Source organism: Carcharodon carcharias, chromosome 36 (assembly GCF_017639515.1).
Source record: "Carcharodon carcharias isolate sCarCar2 chromosome 36, sCarCar2.pri, whole genome shotgun sequence".
Classification (NCBI taxonomy): domain Eukaryota; kingdom Metazoa; phylum Chordata; class Chondrichthyes; order Lamniformes; family Lamnidae; genus Carcharodon; species Carcharodon carcharias.
Genome location: NC_054502.1, coordinates 3047832 through 3071775, shown reverse-complemented (window position 1 = coordinate 3071775; position 23944 = coordinate 3047832). Strand labels below are relative to the sequence as shown.

Here is a 23944-nt window from a genome sequence, read left to right as displayed (position 1 = left end):
TGGGACCAATTAGCAACCAGACAAAAAAATGTCACTTAAAAATAATTTTTCCCTTTATTTTCAGATACAGATCCTACTGACATTTTGCAATCTTCTCTGCATTATCAATTTGACAATTTTCCAAAAATCTTAAAGTAGTGTGAAAGTTAGGACCAATATTACTGTTAGAAAAATTTTAATACAAAAAAATAACATGCATATAACATATATATGCTGCAATCTTCAAATAGGTGTTTTATTCAACCTGTTATAAATATAATTAGTAATGAATCAAGTTACTTAAAGTAGAGGGTGAGAGCAAGTGTTTTATATATATATCACACACACACACACACACACACACACACACACACACACACACACACACACACACACACACACACACACACACACACAGCCGCAGTGGAAGTATAATAAATAGGTTTCAGATTACAGCACAATGGTTTCATGATTACAAAAAAGCAAAGATTTCAAACAAGAACTTAATTGCAGTTTATATTCCAGCCCTGCAGTCACATTGTTAACACTGTCCCTTTATGAAAGGGCTCAGTGACAACATCTTAAGTCTCTCTGATCAAGCTTTGTTCTTAACCAGCAGCTTCACGACCTGGTTTAGATAAATCTGCCTTGCTTTACTACACCCAAATACATTACATAGCTTCCAGGGCCTTAAGCTAGAAGCTTTAGGAGTCTAAAAATCAATATCCCTTCTGATTGAAGATTTTGTGAATGTTGCTAAAGATAATAGGAGATAATTTAGTGACTTTGGTTGAGGGATAAATAATGACCAAGACATTAGAGAACATACTTCTGCAATTCCTGAGTCAACCTGTTGGCAGAAGATGCGAAAAGTAATCAATTTTTCCTCTGGCATAACCAATCTAGAACAATTATTTAATCCTCAGCTACCTCTACAACTGCTCTCCAGCTGAATCAAATATTGATCAATGCATTGGAAAACAAATCTGTTAAACTTAATAGAGAGCCACATTTACTTACATACTCATTCTCGGTCAGATTTGCCCTTGCAGCACATATTTCCAGCAGAGAGATTGTTCTCGGGTCATTGAGTAAACCCAGAAATCTTCTGATCCCTCAGAGCATGAAGGCTACTATACCAGAAAACACCCTCCTCACATCCTCATGTAGAACCCTAACCTCTCACATATATACAGCGCAGACAGAAAAAGTGACCGAAGATTTAAAGCTATGTTTAAAAATTGGAGAACAGGCATCTTATGCATGCGCATACTCATATGTGAAACTACAATTCCCTATCAAACGGTGAAAGTTCCATCATGCAGCTGGTTTTACAGACCACAGAAGGCTCTGTGGAGAAAACTTCAGTCAATCCGGAGCTCAATGACTCATCCTTGAGGCAGCAATAAAGCTTCAAATTTACACAAATACTCAAAATTTGGCACCTGGCATTCAATATTTGGGTTTGGTGCTCTATCTCACACCTCTTCACCCCAGTTTCCTTGAAGAAAGCTTACACCATGCAATAGTTGTGAGTAATTGCAACAGCAAAACTGAGAGTGTAAGCTTTGTTACCAAAGTTGTATCCACAGCGACTGTGACTCAGTATTGAAGGGGTATGAGTAAGGAAAAGTACACAGAAAGTGTCCAACTTGGAATTAAAGGACACAGAGGACATGCAATGAGAGCATAAGGAGAGAGAAAGAGCGAGAGAAAGCAGTCAGTGGAGAGGTTAATTTTTCTAAGCTAATAGCTTTAGATTTGTTTGCATGCCTCCAAATAAACCATTTATTGGGTACTGTTGGTGGAGACAAAGGAGGAAAGATTACCAGATAGCATCCCACCCAGTAGCATTTTCAGACACAGCTTTGTTCAAACGGAGGTTGAAGGAGTCTCACAAATGATGAAGGGGCAGAGACAAGGGCTGGGATTTTCCAGCCCTGCCATAGTGGGAACCCGCCATGGGAGATTTGGTGGCCCAACCAAAAGTCCATTGACTCTCGGCTTGAAGTGCCAATCCCGGCAGTGGGCGGGGCTGGAAAATTCCACCCAATGGGACAGAGGGATTCTCCTCCATGTCATGGAAATTACTGTCTATATGAAAATTAGACTATAAATATTTGTTTGTATACTTACATATAGTTTGTTAAGTTGTAAATAACTCATAAGATAAGCAGAACGTAGATATGAAAAGAATCATTCTTTCCTGTACATTTGGGTAACAGGAAAAATAATCTGCCCATGAACTTTGCATGTGGGGTTGATGCTAAATCAGAAGTTAACTCCAAATCAAAATTCAAGAGACTTGAAAGGTTTTTGAATGCTGTACCTCTTACTGCAGCAGCACAAAGAGTGCATAGATGGAATTTTAGGTTATGCTGCAGCCACAATAGATTCTTTTGAAACCTTGAGCGGTTTCTAAGGGATGGTAATTATACACCTAGATTTTAATCCACACCAATGTTAATTTCTGAAAATTGCCCTGTGCAGTAGAATTAGTTACACTGACAATAATGAGCAGCATATTAGCATTAATCTATTAGTACCATACAGGTGAGTAATTGATGCAAGATCACAACTTCAGACTCAGTAGAAAAGTTGTAGTCAGTTTGGCAACTGTTGCTGCCTTTCATCCTGTGTCACCAATCCAAACCTTCAGAATCTACCTCATCCTGAAAACAGTATGCTCACGGTCAATTTGTGCATATGCTTTTCTCAAATTAAACTTCATTAAACCAGTAAAAATGTAGAATTTCAACAATGATTATACGATTGGAAAATAAATGGTCCTACCGGTAAGGGAACTGTACAACACCACAGCCCACACAGATCCCAACAAATTCTGAACTACAATGAATCCCAAACAGAGCCCAGCAATTCTTGTTCTATGCTGCAATCCACATGGATCTCAGTGATTCCTGTGCCACACCACAACCCACAGGATCATTCTTTCTCCTTCCCCATACTAATTCCTGAACAATGCAGTTCGAGACTTTGAATATTCTTACCAATCGAAGTAAGTTGCCCTTCCACTTCTCATTTGACCATATTGTGTGCAATGCTAAAGGCCTTTCCATCATATCCCACCCAAGCTCATAAAATAGACCTATACCCTAAAAACATATTGGACGTTTAGTTGTAATTGTGCAGTAAAGTTCACCACATGTCCCCTCATTTATTTCGTGGTTCTTGCAGTCAATATTGGCAGTGGAGGAGATCCAACATTTTCCCTGAAAAAAAACGTTTACTTGAAAATATCTTAAAATGACAGAATAGGTTTAAAATTAAGTTTCATAACCGCCCCACTGTCAGTATGAATTGGAGGCAGCTTTCCACATGAAATCTCCCGTCTGATTTGTTCACAAGTTGTCCGACTCTACAGCATGATTGGTATACGAGTACACGTTTGTGCCATTTCCGGACACCTAAAAGAGTAACAAAACAAATCACAAGTTATTAGTGCACAACAAACCTCATTTTCAACATTAACCTTTTTCTGCAGGCAATCTAAATAGAGTAGAAAATTACACCAAAACTCCTTCAACAGCTCCCCCCACCCCCAACTAATTTTGGGTCCACTTCCTCTGTTCCTTCACCCAAGACTCCATTCTTGATGAGCCTCAATAAATCGTTTCGGTGGGATATTCAGATTCCAGAGGCAGCGCAGCTAACGATAATCTTGTCCTCAGATTCCAAACAAACGCCCATTTTTCAGATTTCAAGAGCAGCATCTAAGAGAACACCGGACTCATTTTTCCCGCCTTTCCACTATGGAAAGCATGGTAAGTTCCCAGTTGCTTCCCTGGATGAGATTACTAACCTCAACATAACCTATTTTTTAGGTTTATTTCTCTCTTCCTTTGCTACATTCACCTGAAGAGAGAACACCTGTACACTTGCCAATCGCAACTGAAGTTATGAAACAGCCACGAGGGCGGAGAAATGAGCTGTTCCCGACTTGCAGCAAGTCCGAATACAAAACTGGCCATTTTCACTTTCACACACAGAGTGGATCATGTTCAATCCAGTGTTATTTTTCTTTTAAAATTGGTATGCCAACCTGGGAGCAACTGCATTTAATAATACATGATAGGGATACTGGAAGAGTGAGAGGCAGCTTTCAGCCTGAGAGAAATTAAAATTGGAGATTAGTGTGACATACAACATGAAGATTAAGCTTCACTCATTTATAACAAGCCTCCGCTGGATCCTCCTATTTATCTAGAGCAACCCAGTGGGATCAGGTTTTAGCCTGGTAACCGAGCAACAAGCTGCAAGGCCAGTTGAAGTATAATTAGCAGTTTCCATGGAGAAGCACTTTGATACTTTAGACTGATTTGCAGGCCGGAGGGAGACTTCTTTTCCACAGCTTCCCTTCTCACTTCAGAAGAGATTTTCCACGAGAGGTCATTAAGTATCCCTACTCCTGTCTCCAATTAGTGGGATCTGCCTTGAAGTAGCACTGAATTTCACTGGTCCCCCATTTCATACACAATCTGGTACACCCATCGGAAAGATGATTCCAAAAATGACCATGGAAAAAAGGAATGTTTTCTATTTAAAAAAAAATATATATTTGAAAGGAGTAACAGGAGCAGAATCAGCACTGTTACAACAGAATGTGTCGTCTCAGAAGGTTCTTCAGTTTAAAAAAATTGAAGCGTTTGGGCCTACAAACAGACACTGATCTGATCAGTGTGCCTTTGAATTATGATGCCGCTATTCTGAACTCTCACACCACGTCTGGAAGGCCAAGCAGTGAAGCTGTTTGGGATTGGGTCCTGAGCCCGCACCTCACCTCAAAAACCATGAGGTAGACATTAGTATGCATGCACCCATTTTTTAGACATAAAATGTGTGCAAAGATCAATTTAGCAATGAAATGGCCTGTGCTAAATTTGTGTGGCTATCCTAGGCTGATAGCTAAAGCAGGCTTTAGTCTTCTTAATTATGTAAATTAGGAGGTATATTACCTTTTTCAATATTACCCTGGGTCTCCGAACAAATCGATTAGATAATTTATATATAAAAAAGGAGCTGCTGGATGTAAATTTTTTGGACAGGACTACAGGAGAACTCCCATGATCATCATCAAATGGCGTCATGGGATTTTCTATGTTGACCTGAGAGATCTGAGAAAGAGCTCAGTTTACCATTTAATCTGAAAGAGTACTGCACTGCAGTGTTAGCCTACATTGTGCTCAAGGCTTGGTCTGGGACTCAAATTCACAACCTTTCAATTCAGATGAGATTGCGACCAATCAGCCAAGATTGAAACTCAGGCCTTTTCAAAACCAAGGTGGGTAGCTCGAGTTGGAAAATTTCCCAACTGGCTGGACCCACCTCAGTAAAGTGCCCTGTTACATGTAATTTTCACTCTGGGGGGGCGCTGGATAACATTGGACCCACCCTGAGAGCAGAGTGTATGCAGCCATTGGAGCACACTCATCCACTGTCCACCATGGACAGATCTTAGGAACCATGTGGAGATGAAATAAAATTTCCAACAGTCTAATACAGCTCTCACTCATACATAGGTGATAGTCAAAAAAACTCCCTTTCATAAAACCCATTTAAAGCTTTAAAATCTCTTCAATTCCTTACAAAAACAAATTTCTATTCAGACCCCAAATAAGAGACAGCTAATCCTTTAATAGCCTTTTAAAACTGTCAATCAAACTGTGAACTCAGAACTCCCTGCTGAGATCATTGTAGTTTGTGAAACTCAGCCAAACATTTATAATGACATAATAATAGTCCTTGGGGAAATGCCAGCAAAGAACTCTGTTGAAACAGCATGACCAGATTCTACAGTCTTTTTATAACTGCAGCAGATGGCCTGTCAATCAAAGCAGTCCAGAAGATTTTTTTAACTTTCAGTGACAGCTGCAGCCTTTTTTCCTAAGTTTAAGGAGCAGGGGTATTTAAAAAAACTTCAAATCATGACTGTTTTGTAGACCTTATCTGCAATTCAAGAGCGTTTATGCCTACTCCATGAATTCTTGGCTCCCACACTGTGGGCTAAAACCCTTGCAACAGCCAAAATGGGGTCTCAGCACTAAGCACTAAGTTTAAATGGCCTTGCTGAATTCAGGTTTCCTGCCCGTGTGAATCATGGGCATTCCCTCCCCCTTGCTGGCAACATTTGGATTTGTCAGGAATGGGGTGGGACTTTCACATCTTCCCGACCCCATGAAAATCTGGCCCTTAGTACCTCCAAAGATACTACGAGGATAATTTTCGGAAAATGGAAAGTTTTCACCAGTGTAACAGGGCCCTTGAATGCTCAGGGATATTGTTTGAACAGATTAGAGAGTTTCATCCCCACAGTTTTTAATATCCAAGGCTTTTTCAATTAACAATATCACTCCAACTCTGATCTGTAGCATTTTCCAGCAATTTTATTTCCTCTTACTTTTTCCCATCCCTGTTTTTTTTATTGGGCACAACTCAACAGATAGAAAAGTAGCCACTTTTCAGTTTGAATCTAGACACAGTTTGGGTAGGGATGAGAAATGATGAAGGCAAGAAGTCACTTGGGTGTGGTGTACAGGCCCCCTAACAATAACCACACAGTAGGTCAGGGAATGGGAGCTTGTCTGGAAGGTATGGCAATAATCATGAGGGATTTTAATCTGCACATAGACTGGGAAATTCAGATGGGCAATGGTAGCCTAGATGAGGAATTCATAGAATGTTGTTGGGATAGTTTCTTCGAACAGCATGTTCTGCCACCAACCAGAGAGCAGGCTATACTAGACCTGGAATGGTGCAACAAGGTAAGATTAATTAATGATCTCATAGTGAAGGTGCCGCTACAAAGCAGCGTTCATAAAATGATTGCATTTTACATTCAGTCTGGGGGAGAGAAGAGTGGGTCCAAGACTAGTATTTTAAACTTAGATAAAAGCAATTATGAGGGCATGAAAGCACAGCTAGCTAAAGTGAACTGGTCAATTAGGTTAAGGGACAGGTCAATACAGATGCAGTGGTGAACATTTAAGGGGATATTTCAGAATACACAGAACAGATACATTCCAATGAGAAAGAAAAATTGCAAGGGGGGACCCATCATCCTTGGTTAACTAAAAATAATTAACGATAGCATCAAACTTAAAGAAAAAGCATATAATTGCACAAAGATAGGTGATTGGGCACAATACAAAAAACAGTAAAGAATGACCAAAAGATTGATAAGGAATGAAAAATTAGAGTACGAGAGAAAGCTAGGTAGAAATATAAAGACGGATAGTAAGAATTTCTATAAATATTTTAAAAAGAAGAGTTAACAAACTGAGCATTGGTCCTATAGAAAGTGAGTCTGGGGAATTAATAATAGAAAATAAGGAGATGACAGATGAATTGAACAGGGTTTTTGCATCGGTCTTCATGATAGAAGGTACAAGTAACATCCCAGAAATAGCTATAACTCAGGAAATGGAAGGGAGAGAGGAACTCAGGAACATTACAATCACCAGGGATGCGGTACTGAGAAAATTGTTGGAGTTATTGGCTGACCAATGCCCGGGTCCTGATGGACTTCATCCTAGGGTCTTAAAAGAAATGGCGACGGTGATAGTTGATGTGTTGGTTTTAATTTTCCAAAACTCCCTAGATTCGGGGTAGGTTCCAAAAGATTGAAAAATAGCAAATGTAACTCCTTTATTCAAAAAGGGAGACACAAAGCAGGAAACTACAGACCAGTTAGCTTAACATCTGTCATAGGGAAAATGATACAAGCAACTATTAAACACATTATAGCAAGGCACTTGGAAAAATTCAGGGTAACCAGGCAGAGTCAACATGGTTTTGTGAAAGGGAAATCATAGTTAACCAATTTACTGGAGTTCTTTGAAGAAGTGATGTACACTTGGATAAAGACGAACCAGTGGATGTACTGTTTTCAGACTTCCAGAAGGCATTTGATAAGGTGCCACATCAAAGGTTATTGTGAAAAATAAAAGTTCATGGTGTAGGCGGTAACATACTGACATGGATGGAAGATTGGCTGGCTAACAGGAAGCAGAGAATAGGCATAAATGGGTCTTTTTCAGATTGGCAAGATGTACTGAGTGGTGCGCCACAGCAATCAATGCTGAGTCTCCAACTTTTTATAATTTATATAAATTATTTGGGTGAAGGGACAGAAGGCGTGGGTGCTAAATTTTCTGATGATACAAAGATAGGTAGGATAGTTAGATGTGAAAAGGTCACAAGGAGGCTGCAAAGGGATATAGATAGGTTAAGTGAGTGGGCAAAGATCTGGCAAATGGGGTTTGGTGTGGGAAAATAAGGAATTGTCCATTTTGGCAGGAAAAATGAAAAAGAAGCATATTATATAAATGGTGAGATATTTCAGAGCTCAGATGCAGAGGGATCTGGGTGTCCTAGTGCATGAATCACAAAAGACTAGTATGCAGATACAGCAAGAAATTATGAAAGCTAATAGAATGTTATCATTTATTGTGAGGGGAATTGAATATAAAAGTAGAGAGGGTTATGCTTCAGTTATACAGGACACTGGTGAGACCACATCTGGAATCCTGCGTACAGTATTGGTTTCCTTATTTAAGGAAAATGTAAAAGCGTTGGAAGCAGTTCAGAGAAGGTTTACTGAACTAATACCAGGAATGGGCAGGTTGTCTTATGAGGAAAGGTTGGACAGGTTGGGCTTGTATCCACTGCAGTTTAGAAGAGTAAGAGGCGACTTGATTGAAACACATAGGGTTGGATTTTGCCCTCGGCGGGGGTGCACAGTGGGGGCAGGCGGGGGGGCTGGAAGCCGATTACGTAGCCGTGTTCTGGGAGTGGTTCACGAGAGCCTGAAAGGTGGCCCGAGAGCACTTGGAAATCTCCCAGACAGCTAAGAGAAAGCAAGCAGACAGACATGCCAAGACCTGAACCTTTCAGTCAGGAGACTACGTGGTTAGTGCTCCTACCAATTCCAGGTGAACCCTTACAGGCCCGTTTCAGTGGCCCATACAGAGAAACAAAGCAGCTTGGGAAAGTGAACTATCTAACTGAGACCCCAGATCAGGGAAAAAAGCAAAGGCTGTGTCATGTCAACAGGATTAAGTGATATCACAGCCAAGAAAGGGACAAACAAGTAGCGGTCTGTCGAATTGCCACCGATCTCGAGCAGGAGGGTAGCAGTGGTGATGAATTGGAGGGAGATGTGGGTGAGGCCCACATTGACCTTGCTACTACCTGGCTAACCAACACAGAAAGACTAGCTAACTTAGACTCCTTGTCCTTGGTATAGGACAGCAAGCAGATCTGACGAAGCTGCTCACTACATTTAAAGGCTTGTGCAGAGACAAGCCAGGCTGCATCACCCCGCCCTACATGATGTGGATGGGGGAGAGGCCCCTCTCATAAGGCAACATCCCTACCATCTGTCTTCACCCAATTTCAACCCATTCTACCATCCAACAAGGAGCCACTGAATAGCTGAGAAAATAAGCGAGGGATCCTTTTGTCGATCACAGTCCACTGGAATACACATGTATGTGAAAAAAGACAAGAGTCTGAGTCAGGTGAAGACCAAAGCTATCATCTTCACCTGATCACCAATTGCAATCCCCTTCCTGACCACTGTTTACATCCTATTCGACACTGAAGTAAGCTGCCAATTCCAGGGCCTTGTTACTGCAAAAGAACGACAATAATTTCAAGAGAATGTATCGAGGAACCATCTACCTCCAACTCTGCCTCAGTCCATCTTTTGTCCAAACTGTCATCCATATCTTTTTAACCTCCAAAATCAGACTATTCCAATGCTTTTCTGATTGGCTCCCTAGTCCTCCAATATTCCACTCTCCCCCACAGTGGCCAGCCCATCTATACAGTGAAGTCTGCTTAAGTCAGAGGACTCCTGACAGTAATCACACAAAATGCTCGATACATTCTCTTGAAATTATTATTCACAACTAAGTATTATTTAACCTCTATGTACTGGAATAAAGCGACTTCTGTGTTAATCAGATGATCTTGAGATAATGCTGGAACCCAGACAGTACATTCCAGGCAGATCACTATCAGAGAGGACGTAGTAACAGGATCGAGTTTCAGCTACAGGTGCACAGCTTACTGTCCAACTCAGTTGAAATGGGTTAGCTTGAATCTCAAATCTCATGGCGATACACAGCTTTACTTAAAAGCCTGAACATTGGAAATTCTCAGGGATAACAACTGTTACACACAGCAAAGCAAAACTCAGAGAAAAATAGAATCATATTAACAATTTGATGCGAATACAAAAGCAAAGTACTGCAGGTGCTGGAACAGGAAATGCTGGAAATACTCAGCAGATCAGGCAGCTTCTGTGGAGAGAGAAACAGAGTTAATGGGCAGAACCTTGTGCCCTCCCCCTTGGTGAGTTTGGTGCGGGGGGCATTTAATTAGACAGGAGACTGGCAGACGGGGACCCTGCCACCTTCCCACCTCCATACCGATTTACGGATGGCTTTCCCACCCTGCTGCCAATTGAGGCCCTTAAGCGGGTAATTAATGCTCAGTTAAGGGCCTCATTCTGCTGCCACTGGTATTAACCCAGGGGATAGTGGGTGAGACAAGATGAGCAAATGCTATCTGGGTTGCTTGGGAGCTCCCAGGGGGTACCATCTTTCAAAGGCACTCAGTGCCTGATTGAGGAGCCTGGCATGGGGAAGGAGGACCTGCTGAGAGCTCTTGATGCCAACCCCCTTCCCCTGTGACCCTCACCCCATGACAACCCCCATTCTCCCAATTTTAACTCCGCTGTGGCCTGGGATCTAGCACGACACTAAGCCTTGGCTGGGTGTAGTACCAAAGGTACCAAAGTGGCACTGCCATTCAGTGGAGCTGCGGAGTATTTCCAGCATTTTATGTTTTTGTTAACATTTGATCTCTAGATGATGGATATTTCCCAGGCCCACCATACTGCAAAATGACTGTTGTGGTAATCAAAGCTTCCAGCAACCGTTCATCTTTTCAAGTATACTGAAGTCATTGCCTCAATCACCTATCCAGTGTGCACAACAACTTGCATTTATATAGAAGCTTTAGCTGAGAAAAATGTTTGAAAATACTTCAGAGATGTAATCAGGCAAAATTGGACACTGAGCCAAAAAGGAGATATTAGGAGGGGTCTGACCAAAAGCTTGATCCAAGAGGTGAGTTTTAAAGAAGAACATAAACGGGGCATAAGGCTTCAGAGGGGGAATCTGGTTAGAGATAGTCTCTGGTCTAAACAGTTGAAGATGCAGATGCCATTGCTGCAATAATCATAGAGGGTGATACATAGGATGTCAGAATTAAAAGGACAGAGGTGTGTGGGGGGAGGGAACTAGGATGGGGGGTTGTTGTCATAGAGTTTGACAAGATAGGAAGGAATTTCAGCAGTGATGAACTGAGATGGGTAATGTTATAGAGTTAGAAATCTTTGTATTGCACAGAATATGGGGTTAGAAATTAACATTGGAGTCGAGTAGGACACCAAGTTTGCAAACAGTCTGGTTCAACTCCAAACTGTGGCTAGAAAGAGGGTAGGAATATGTGGCAAGGTTGCAGAATCTAGCTTTGATCTTTGCAAAATTTAACTGGATCAAATTATGGCTAATACAAGCAGTCTTGACAACACAAGTTGAGCTGGGTGTTAACAATATGCAAATGGAAACCGAAACCATATCAGCAGCTGAATTTGCCATGGGGCAGCATGTAGATGAGGATGAGGTAGGGACTGAGTTAAGGATATTCTTTCGTGGAACCATAGAGCTAACTGTGTGAGGAGCAGGAGAGAAAGCCTTTGCTAGAAATGTTCTGGCTATGATTGGAGAGGTGAGAATGGAGCCAAGGGAGGTGGACTATAGAGATCGATGGCTTGGTTGACCATATCAAAGGCTTCACAGGTTGAGGCAAATTAGAAGAGGAAACATAGCATGTTCACAGTCATAGAAGACATCATTTGTGACTAATTAGGGCCATGTCAGTGCTGTGGCAGTGGTGAAGACCTGAATCAACAAATTCAAGCATAGAATTGTGGGGAAGGCGGACACAGATTGGGGGGGGTGACAAGACTTTGGAAAAGAAATAGAAGTTGAGACTACCCTAATACTCTCCTGACTGGCCTCTTATCTTCCACACACATCAAAACTCCTGATTGCTAACTCACACTAAGTCACACAAACCCATTACCTGTGTTTCCTGACCTCCATCAATATCAGTAATAGTTCCTACTCAGTGACACAGCAGCTTTAATAGGTACTATTGGAGTCTACAGCACCAATACTCAATGCTTTATTTGCCACTTTTCCTTCCTGCCTGTTACTGGATAATGGGTCCAAATGTGGCAGCTGCTCTATTCTACCCATGTGACCATTTCTCCTGTCTGAGCCTTATTCTTGGGTATTATAAAGTAGAGGGCATCACATCAGAACCCACCTTATCCCAGGGTGTACAGACTAGTTGCAATGGGTCAACCTTTCAGATCAGTATAGTGGGGGATCAAAAGTGGGACATCCTTGGACTGTGTGATTCAATAGCTTACCAGAGTGTACATTTAAGTGCAATTCACTCAGCCATGAATATAGTCACAGTCACAGTGACTATTCGTGACTATATTCAAGAAGGGAGACAAGTCCAATTATGGTAACCACAGAGTCTGCCACAGGGAAGATCATTGCAAGGATCCTCTTCATCCTCCTCCCATTGGCCCGAGGAACTCCTTCTAGAGTCGCAGAGCGGTTTTCGCCCATCAAAAGGCACCACAGATATGATCTTCACTGCATGGCAAATTCGAGAAAAGTGCCAGGTTCATCACCAACCATTGTATATGGTTTTTGCTACCTCTGTCAACCATAAAGGCTTATTGAGCATCCTCCTCAAATTTGGCTGCCCTCAGAAATATGTCACCATCCTCCACCCTACTCCATGATGTCATGTAAACTGTAATCCTCACCAACAGAACCACCACAAATCCTATCTCAATGAAGACTGAGGTCAAACAAACCACTCCAACCTCAGTCACAGAGCTTCATTATGCAGATTACGCTTGTATGTGCGCTCACTCAGAAACTGAGCTCCAGGTCATTGTTGACTTGTTCTCTGAAGCATATAAGAAAATGGGTCAAAACAAAAAAAACTGCGGATGCTGGAAATCCAAAACAAAAACAGAATTACCTGGAAAAACTCAGCAGGTCTGGCAGCATCGGCGGAGAAGAAAAGAGTTGACATTTCGAGTCCTCATGACCCTTCGACAGAACTTGAGTTCGAGTCCAAGAAAGAGTTGAAATATAAGCTGGTTCAAGGTGTGGTGGGGGGGTGGGGGGGGTGGGGGGAGGAGAGAGCGAGAGAAGTGGAGGGGGGGTGTGGTTGTAGGGACAAACAAGCAGTGATAGAAGCAGATCATCAAAAGATGTCACAAACAACAGAACAAAAGAACAACAAAAGAACGTTTAGATAATATCACCAACTTTAACACCTATGTGTTCTTTTGTTCTGTTGTTTGTGACATCTTTTGATGATCTGCCTCTATCACTGCTTGTTTGTCCCTACAACCACACCCCCCCCCACCTCTCTCTCTCTCTATCTCTCCGCCCCCCACACACACACCTTAAACCAGCTTATATTTCAACTCTTTCTTGGACTCGAACTCAAGTTCTGTCGAAGGGTCATGAGGACTCGAAATGTCAACTCTTTTCTTCTCCGCCGATGCTGCCAGACCTGCTGAGTTTTTCCAGGTAATTCTGTTTTTGTTTAAGAAAATGGGTCTTTCACTAAACACAGGGAAAACTAAGGTCCTCTTCCAACCAACTCCGACAGCAAAACACCCCCTCCCATTGATTAAGATCAGTAGCGAGATCCTGGATAATGTAGAAGCTCTTCCATAAGTTGAGAGCCTCCTCTCAATGAAGGCAGACATAAACAACAAAATTCATCATTGCCCCCAATGTACCAGCTCAGACTTTGGCCAACTGAAGGAAAGAGTATCTGAGACCAGGACCTCAAACCTGAGAAGATGTTCATGGTTTACCAGGCAGCAGAGATCTTTGTGCTCCTAAATGCTTCGGAGACTTGGACAGTTTACAAAGCACTGGCGAAGTGCCACCAGTGGTGCCTTCACAAGATCCTCCTAATTCAGTGGCAAGAAAGGCAGTCCAACAGTAATGTCCTCTCCCAAGCCAACATGTCCAGCATTGAAGCGCTAATCACTCAAAGCCTGCTCCGCTGGGCGAGATATATAGTTTGTATGCCTGACATCAGACACCTGAAACAACTACTTTTCTTAGAACTTGGTTGCAGAGACTCCCAGGAGGACAGCAGAAATGCTTTTGAGATGTCCTCAAAGCATCCCTAAAGAGCTCTAACGTCCCTGCCGATTGATGGGAATCCCTAACTTGTGACCAATCGAAATGAAGAAGGCTCATCTGGGAAAGCACCAAACACATCGAGAGACTTAGTCAGGAACTTGCAGGGGCAAAGTCGAGTCATCAGAGCAAAAACCTCCAAACAACCCATCTATCCAACCATTCAAACACCACCTGTCCCACATGTGACCGAGTCTGCAGATCACACATTGGACTTCAGCCATATCAGAATCTGTTGAACTGGAGCGGAAACAAGTCATCCTTGATTCCAAGGGACTGCCTAAGAGGAGAACTTAGCCATGGGTGTTCTTCCAATGCATGGGATGAGAGGAAGCATACAGAGGGGAAATCTCCTGTCCTCTTCAATTCTGCACTCAAAAACTGACAGGTGAACAGCCTGAAACTCAATCTAGTACTAAGGAATAGCAAACAATCAGACTCGAGGTCTGGCCAGGCCCCAATGGTAGAACATAGACACACAACAAGTGTACCATGGACATCCAATCCCTCTACACCTCCATCCCCCATCAGGATGGTCTGAGGGCTCTCTGCTTCTTCCTCGAACAATCCCCATCCACCACTACTCTCCTCCGTCTGGCTGAACTTGTTCTCACGCTGAACAATTTCTCCTTTAACTCCTCTCACTTCCTCCAAATAAAAGGTGTGGCCATGGGTACCCGCATGGGCCCCAGCTATGCCTGTCTCTTTATGGGGTATGTGGAACATTCCTTGTTGCAGTCCTACTCCGGCCCCCTTCCACAACTCTTTCTCCGGTACATCGATGATTACTTCGGTGCTGCTTCATGCTCTCGTCGGGACCTGGAAAAACTTATTAATTTTGCTTCCAATCTCCACCCCTCCATCATTTTCACATGGTCCATCTCTGACACTTCCCTTCCCTTCCTTGACCTCTCTGTCTCGATTTCTGGTGATAGACTGTCCACCAATATCCATTACAAGCCTACCGACTCCCACAGCTACCTCAACTACAGCTCCTCACACCCCGCATCCCATTCTCTCGGTTCCTTCGCCTCCGTCGCATCTGTTCTGATGATGCCACTTTCAAAAACAGTTCCTCTGACATGTCCTCCTTCTTCCTTAACTGAGGTTTTCCACCTACGGTAGTTGACAGGGCCCTCAACCTTGTCCGGCCCATCTCCCACGCATCCGCCCTCACGCCTTCTCCTCCCTCCCAGAAACATGATAGGGTCCCCCTTGTCCTCACTTATCACCCCACCAGCCTCCACATTCAAAGGCTCATCCTCCGCCATTTCCGCCAACTCCAGCATGATGCCACCACCAAACATATCTTCCCTTCACCCCCCGGTTGGCATTCTGTAGGGATCATTCCCTCCGGGACACCCTGGTCCACTCCTCCATCACCCCCTACTCCTCAACCCCCTCCTATGGCACCTCCCCATGCCCACTCAAAAGATGTAACACCTGCCCCTTCACTTCCTCTCTCCTCACTGTCCAAGGGCCCAAACACTCCTTTCAAGTGAAGCAGCATTTCCCCCAACTTAGTCTACTGCATTCGTTGCTCCCAATGCGGTTTCCTCTACATTGGAGAGACCAAACGCAGACTGGGTGACCGCTTTGCAGAACACCTGCGGTCTGTCCGCAAGCATTACCCAGACCTCCCTGTTGTTTGCCATTTCAACACTCCACCCTGCTCTCTTGCCCACATGTCTGTCCTTGGCCTGTTGCATTGTTCCAGTGAAACCCAACGCAAACTAGAGGAATGACACTTCATCTTCCGACTAGGGACTTTACAGCCTTCCGGACTGAATATTGAGTTCAACAATTTTAGATCTTGAACTCTCCCCTCCATCCCCACCCCCTTCCCATTTGTTCCCCCCATTTTTGTTTTTTCCAATAATTTATATAGATTTTTCTTTTCCCATCTATTTCCATTATTTTTAAATGTATTTCCAGCCATTGTTTATTTCTACCTTTTAGTATTCCTCCACCCCCACTAGAGCTATCTGTACCTTATCTGTAACAAAAACAGAATTATCTGGAAAAACTCAGCAGGTCTGGCAGCATCGGCGGAGAAGAAAAGAGTTGACGTTTCGAGTCCTCATGACCCTTCGACAGAACTTGCGTTCGAGTCCAAGAAAGAGTTGAAATATAAGCTGGTTTAAGGTGTGTGTGTGGGGGGTGGAGAGATAGAGAGACAAAGAGGTGGAGGGGGGAGTGGGGGTGTGTGGTTGTAGGGACAAACAAGCAGTGATAGAAGCAGATCATCAAAAGATGTCAACGACAATAGTACAATAGAACACATAGGTGTTAAAATTAAAGTTGGTGATATTATCTAAACGAATGTGCTAATTAAGAATGGATGGTAGGGCACTCAAGGTATAGCTCTAGTGGGTTTTTTTTTATATATAATGGAAATAGGTGGGAAAAGGAAAATCTTTATAATTTATTGGAAAAAAAAAGGGAAGGGGGAAACAGAAAGGGGGTGGGGATGGGGGAGGGAGCTTATGACCTTGAATTCAGTATTCAGTCCAGAAGGCTGTAAAGTCCCTAGTCGGAAGATGAGGTGTTGTTCCTCCAGTTTGCATTGGGCTTCACTGGAACAATGCAGCAAGCCAAGGACAGACATGTGGGCAAGAGAGCAGGGTGGAGTGTTGAAATGGCAAGCGACAGGGAGGTTTGGGTCATTCTTGCGGACAGACCGCAGGTGTTCTGCAAAGCGGTCGCCCAGTTTACGTTTGGTCTCTCCAATGTAGAGGAGACCGCATTGGGAGCAACGGATGCAGTAGACTAAGTTGGGGGAAATGCAAGTGAAATGCTGCTTCACTTGAAAGGAGTGTTTGGGTCCTTGGACGGTGAGGAGAGAGGAAGTGAAGGGGCAGGTGTTGCATCTTTTGCGTGGGCATGGAGTTGTGCCATAGGAGGGGGTTGAGGAGTAGGGGGTGATGGAGGAGTGGACCAGGGTGTCCCGGAGGGAGCGATCCCTACGGAATGCCGATAAGGGGGGTGAAGGGAAGATGTGTTTGGTGGTGGCATCATGCTGGAGTTGGCGGAAATGGCGGAGGATGATCCTTTGAATGCGGAGGCTGGTGGGGTGATAAGTGAGGACAAGGGGGACCCTATCATGTTTCTGGGAGGGAGGAGAAGGCGTGAGGGCGGATGCGCGGGAGATGGGCCGGACACGGTTGAGGGCCCTGTCAATGACCGTGGGTGGAAAACCTCAGTTAAGGAAGAAGGAGGACATGTCAGAGGAACTGTTTTTGAATGTAGCATCATCGGAACAGATGCGATGGAGGCGAAGGAATTGAGAGAATGGGATGGAGTCCTTACAGGAAGCAGGGTGTGAGGAGCTGTAGTCGAGATAGCTGTGGGAGTCGGTGGGTTTGTAATGGATATTGGTGGACAGTCTATGACCAGAGATTGAGACAGAGAGGTCAAGGAAGGGAAGTGTCAGAGATGGACCACGTGAAAATGACGGAGGGGTGGAGATTGGAAGCAAAATTAATAAATTTTTCCCAGTCCCGATGAGAGCAGGAAGCAGCACCGAAGTAATCATCGATGTACCGGAGAAAGAGTTGTGGAAGGGGGCCGGAGTAGGACTGCAACAAGGAATGTTCCACATATCCCATAAAGAGACAGGTATAGCTGGGGCCCATGCGGGTACCCATAGCCACACCTTTTATTTGGAGGAAGTGAGAGGAGTTACCTTATCTGTCCTGCCTTATACTCTTAATTAGCACATTTCTTTAGATAATATCACCACTTTAAACACCTCTTTGTTCTTTTGTCTATGACAGCTTTTGGTTATCTCCACCTATCACTGGCTGCTTGTCCCAACAAACCCCCCCCCCCCACCCCGTTAAACCAGCTTATATTTCACCCCTTTCCTAATTTTACTTAGTTCTGTTGAAGGGTCATGAGGACTCGAAACATCAACTGTGCTCTTCTCCGCCGATGCTGCCAGACCTGCTGAGTTTTTCCAGGTATTTCTGTTTCTGATTTTGAAGTGCAGTTACATCCTGATCAAACAGTGTAAACAATCAAATGGAACAATCTCAAAATCCAGGTGCTAAAATGTCCTGGTGAGCTCATCAAAGCTTGTGACTGTAAACAGAAAAGGAGTGTAGCACAAACAATACAGAGTCAGGAGCTGGCTCCCAGAGGAGGAGCTGTGGCAGCCTGTTGTATAAACAGAAGCAGCCTGAGAAACCAAAGCAGCATTTACTGGCTGCAGAAAGCATGAACACAAAGATCTTTCTATCTTCACATTGGAAAGAGATTTTGAACCGCTGTCCTCCTGCAGAATGACCCCTTGCCTAATGTTCTCCAGAGCAGTGGTGACAAACACAGAATGACAGTTCAAATTAATTTAGAGGATAGGTCAGAAGAAAGATAATTTTTTAAAATAAAAAAAACGCAAACGAAAGTTTTTCTCCCTGTGATTTGAGACACTGCTATTGATTCATGAATCTTAAATTCCAGTCCCTGGCCTGTGTTAAATTAACTGAACTCAGCCAAGGCACCAGCAAAAATGCTGCAATTGCCCTCAGTGTCTTTGGCCTGGGGAGATGGGGAAGTCATTCAAGGGCTGCTGATCACTAGCCAGTAACTCCTTCTGGAAATTTTGCAGATTTGGACATCAGATGAGGTCAGGATTGAAATTGGCTGTGAATATCTCTAAGTTACTGAAAAGGTTACTTTACCTATCCACATTCACTCATTGAGTGCATACTGAAGAATGGTTGCTTGGCAAGATGGTGGGTGCTGGTGGCACTCTAGGTGCCTACAACCCAACAAGAGTCAATAACTTCAGGAGGCTACACAAGAATAAAAGCACTTAGTGAAAATAGTTTCCTTTATATAGAGAGAAAACGAGTATTCAAACTCGTGCACTAAGCAAAATTCTTAGACTGTGGGGCTGACTCCTCATGTTCTGACCAGGAGTGTCCCTCAATCAGTGTAGCTATGTAATAAAAACTGGAGGCTGCCTCTGCCTGTCAATAAGTATTGGTCTAGATATTCACAATTAATTTTAAGCTGACACCAAATCACCATCCAGGTGGGAACTCGTCATTGGACAATATACAGGTGTGAATCTCTGAAGAGTTGCAAGTCAAACCCAGCCATATAGAGACAAGTACGACACATCTACTACAAGCCACACATAAGCATGAGATACAATCCCATTTTACAAACCGGATCACGAGCTTCGCATTAAAGCATGGGCCAATCCACCTTTCAAGATTACACACAGTCTGACTGCTCTTATAACAGATTCTAAAAGTAAAATTAAAGTCACTTGGGGTCTGAAAAAGAAAATGTTGGAAATGCATTCACATTCAGGTTTTCTGTTGATCCTTCTGCTGAAAGATCCCACCTGCAACAAAACCTAGTGAGAGAGGATCTTAGATTGAAGGATCAAGTCGTGGAAATCAATTTGGGTGCAGCTAAGAAGCAACAAGGGACAGCAGACATCGTTGGGAGTTGTTTACAGGCCAGCAAACTCTAGTGATAATATCGGGCATGGTATAAATCAGGAAAGTAGACTGCATGTAACATGGGTAATAGAGTAATAATGGTAATTTCAACTTGCCTGTAGACTGGGTGAACGGAATTAGCACTAATGCTGTGGAGGATGAATTCCTGGAGTGTGTACGGTTTCTGAAGCAGTATGTTGAAGAACCAACTAGGGATCGGGCTATTTTAGATTCAGTATTAGCTAATGGGAAAAGCCTAATTAACAACATTGCTGTAAAGGAGCCTTTAGGAAATAGTGACCATAATATGATGGAATTTTACATTAACATTGAAAGTGATATAAAACAAAAACAAAATTACCTGGAAAAACTCAGCAGGTCTGGCAGCATCGGCAGAGAAGAATAGAGTTGACGGTTGACGTTTCGAGTCCTCATGACCCTTCGACAGAACTAGGTGAATCCCAGGAAGGGTTGAAATATAAGCTGGTTTAGGGTGGTGGTGGGGCCGGCGGGGGGGTGGGGGGGTGGGGGGGAGGTGGTGGGGGCTGGGGATTGAATGGGGGGAGAGAAGTGGAGGGGGGTGGTGTGGTTGTAGGCAAAAGCAGTGATAGAAGCAGATCATCAAAAGATGTCACAGACGGCAGAACAAAAGAACACATAGGTGTCGAAGTTGGTGATATTATCTAAACGAATGTGCTAATTAAGAATGGATGGTAGGGCACTCAAGGCTGTAAAGTGCCTAGTCGGAAGATGAGGTGCTGTTCCTCCAGTTTGCATTGGGCTTCACTGGAACATTGAAGCAGGCCAAGGACAGACATGTGGGCAAGAGAGCAGGGTGGAGTGTTAAAATGGCAAGCGACAGGGAGGTTTGGGTCATTCTTGCGGACAGACCGCAGGTGTTCTGCAAAGCGGTCGTCCAGTTTACGTTTGGTCTCTCCAACGTAGAGGAGACTGCATTGGGAGCAACGAATGCAGTAGACTAAGTTGGGGGAAATGCAAGTGAAATGTTGCTTCACTTGAAAGGAGTCTTTGGGCCCTTGGACGGTGAGGAGAGAGGAAGTGAAGGGGTAGGTGTTACATCTTTTGCGTGGGCATGGGGTGGTGCCATAGGTGGGGGTTGGCGAGTAGGGGGTGATGGAGGAGTGGACCAGGGTGTCCTGGAGGGAACGATCCCTACGGAATGCCGACAGTGGGGGTGAAGGGAAAATGTGTTTGGTGGTGGCATCATGCTGGAGTTGGCGGAAATGGTGGAGGATGATCCTTTGAATGCGGAGGCTGGTGGGGTGATAAGTGAGGACAAGGGGGACCCCATCATGTTTCTGGGAGGGAGGAGAAGGCGTGAGGGCGGATGCGCGGGAGATGGGCCGGACACGGTTGAGGGCCCTGTCAACGACCGTGGTGGTAAACCTCAGTTAAGGAAGAAGGAGGACATGTCAGAGGAACTGTTTTTGAAGGTAGCATCATCAGAACAGATGCGATGGAGGCAAAGGAACTGAGAGAATGGGATGGACTCCTTACAGGAAGCGGGGTGTGAGGAGCTGTAGTCGAGGTAGCTGTGGGAGTCGGTAGGCTTGTAATGGATATTGCATGATGCCACTATCAAACACATCTTCCCTTCACCCCCACTGTCAGCACTCCGTAGGGATCGTTCCCTCCAGGACACCCTGGTCCACTCCTCCATCACCCCCTACTCCCCAACCCCCACCTATGGCACCATCCCATGCCCACGCAAAAGATGTAACACCTGCCCCTTCACTTCCTCTCTCCTCACCGTCCAAGGGACCAAAGACTCCTTTCAAGTGAAGCAACATTTCACTTGCATTTCCCCCAACTTAGTCTACTGCATTCGTTGCTCCCAATGTGGTCTCCTCTACATTGGAGAGACCAAACGTAAACTGGACGACCGCTTTGCAGAACACCTGCGGTCTGTCCGCAAGAATGACCCAAACCTCCCTGTCGCTTGCCATTTTAACACTCCACCCTGCTCTCTTGCCCACATGTCTGTCCTTGGCCTGTTGCATTGTTCCAGTGAAGCCCAATGCAAACTGGAGGAACAGCACCTCATCTTCCGACTAGGCACTTTACAGCCTTCCGGACTGAATATTGAATTCAACAACTTTAGGTCTTGACCTCCCTCCTCCATCCCCACACCACCCCCCCTCTGTTTCTTCCCCCTTCCTTTTGTTTTTTACCAATGAATTATATAGATTTTTCTTTTTCCCTCCTATTTCCATTATTTTTAAATATTTTTAAATCTTTTATGCTCCCCCCACCCCCACTAGAGCTATACCTTGAGTGCCCTACCATGCATTCTTAATTAGCACATTCGTTTAGATAATATCACCAACTTCGACACCTCTGTGTTCCTTTGTTCTGCCGTCTGTGACATCTTTTGATGATCTGCTTCTATCACTGCTTTTGCCTACAACCACACCACCCCCCTCCACTTCTCTCCCCCCACCCCCCCACCCCCCATCACCACCTTAAACCAGCTTATATTTCAACCCTTCCTGGGATTCACCTAGTTCTGTCGAAGGGTCATGAGGACTCGAAACGTCAACTCTTTTCTTCTCCGCCGATGCTGCCAGACCTGCTGAGTTTTTCCAGGTAATTCTGTTTTTGTTTTGGATTTCCAGCATCCGCAGTTTTTTGTTTTTATCTATTGAAAGTGATATAGTTCATTCTGAAACCAGGGTCTTAAATCTGAAGAAAGGAAATTCTGAAGGTATGAGGGACAAGTTGGCTGTGGTGGATTGGGAAAATATACTAAAAACCTGACTGCAGATAGGTAATGTCTGGTATTTAAAGGAGTATTACATGGTCTACAACAAATATACATTCCTCAAAGACATAAAAACCCGTCAGGAAAGGTGAGTCAACCACGGCTAACAAAATAAGTTAAAGATTGCTTTAGATCAAAGGAATTGGCTTATAAGGTTGCCAAAAAAGTGGTAAAGCCTGAGGATTGGGAGCAATTTAGAATCCAATAAAGGAGGACCAAGAAACTGACAAGGGGAAAAGAGAATATGAATGCCAGCTAGCAAGAAACATAAAGGTAGACTGTAAAAGCTTCTTTAGGTATGTGAAAAGGAAAAGATTAGTAAGGATAAATATGGGTCTATTACAGGCGGAGACAGGAGAATTTATAATGAAGAATAGGGAAACTAAACAATGACTTTGTGCCTATCTTAATGAAGAAAGATACAGAAAATCTCCCAGAAATACGAGGGAACCAAGGGACTTGTGAAAATGAGGAACTGAAAGAAATTAGTATTAATAAAGAGGTAATACTCAAACTTAATTGGACTGAAGGTTGATAAATCCCTGGACCGGCTGAGCTACATCCCAGAGTTTTGAAACAGGTAGCTGTGGGGATAGTGGATGTATTGATGGTTATCTTTCAAAATTCTATAGATTCTGGAAAGGTTCCTGCAGGCTGCAAAGTAGCGAATGTAACCCCACTATTTAAGAAAGGAGGGAGCGAGAAAACAGGGAACTGTAGACCTGTTAGTTTGATGTCAGTCGTGGGGAAAATGTTAGAATCTATTATAAAGGATGTGATAACTGGACTGTTAGAATATAATAGAGCCAACATGGATTTAAAAAAGGGAGACCATGTTTGACAAACCTGGTGGAGTTTTTTGAGGATGTTACTTGTAACATAGATAAGGGAGAACAAGGGGATGTGGTGTATTTGGATTTTCAGAAGCTTTTGATAAGGCCCCACACAGGGGGGGTTAGTAAACAAAATTAGAGCACATGCGATTGGGGGTCATATATTAGCTGGATTGAGAATTGGTTAACAGACAGAAAACAGAGGGTCGGAATAAATGCGTCATTCTCAGGGTGCCAGGATGTTACTAGTGAGGTACTGCAAGGATCAATACTGGGGCCACAGCTGTCCACAATTCGATATAAATGATTTGGATGTGGAGACTAAATGCAATATTTCCAAATTTGCTGATGACGCAAAACTAGGTGGGAATGTTAAATTGTGAGGAGGATGCAAGTAGGCTTCAAGGGACTTGGACAGGTTGAGTGAGTGGGCAAGAACGTGGCAGATGGAATAGAATACAATCAACTGTGAAGCTATCCACTTTGGTAGAAGCAGAAAAGTATTTCTTAAATGTTGAGAGGTTGGGAAGTGTTGACGTCCAAAGGGAC

General features: G+C 43.8%; 1 protein-coding gene across 1 annotated transcript in view; it reads right to left on the bottom strand.

Moving 5' to 3' along the window:
• Positions 1 to 398: 398 nt before the first annotated feature.
• The window catches only part of LOC121272861 (mucin-1-like), a 42028-nt gene continuing 18482 nt past the window's right edge, over positions 399 to 23944 (bottom strand). Inside the window, exon 6 of the mRNA XM_041179695.1 lies at positions 399 to 3404. Within this exon, the coding sequence (XP_041035629.1) occupies positions 3339 to 3404 (66 nt within the window). The 3' untranslated portion in view covers positions 399 to 3338. The remainder of the gene's footprint in view (positions 3405 to 23944) is intronic.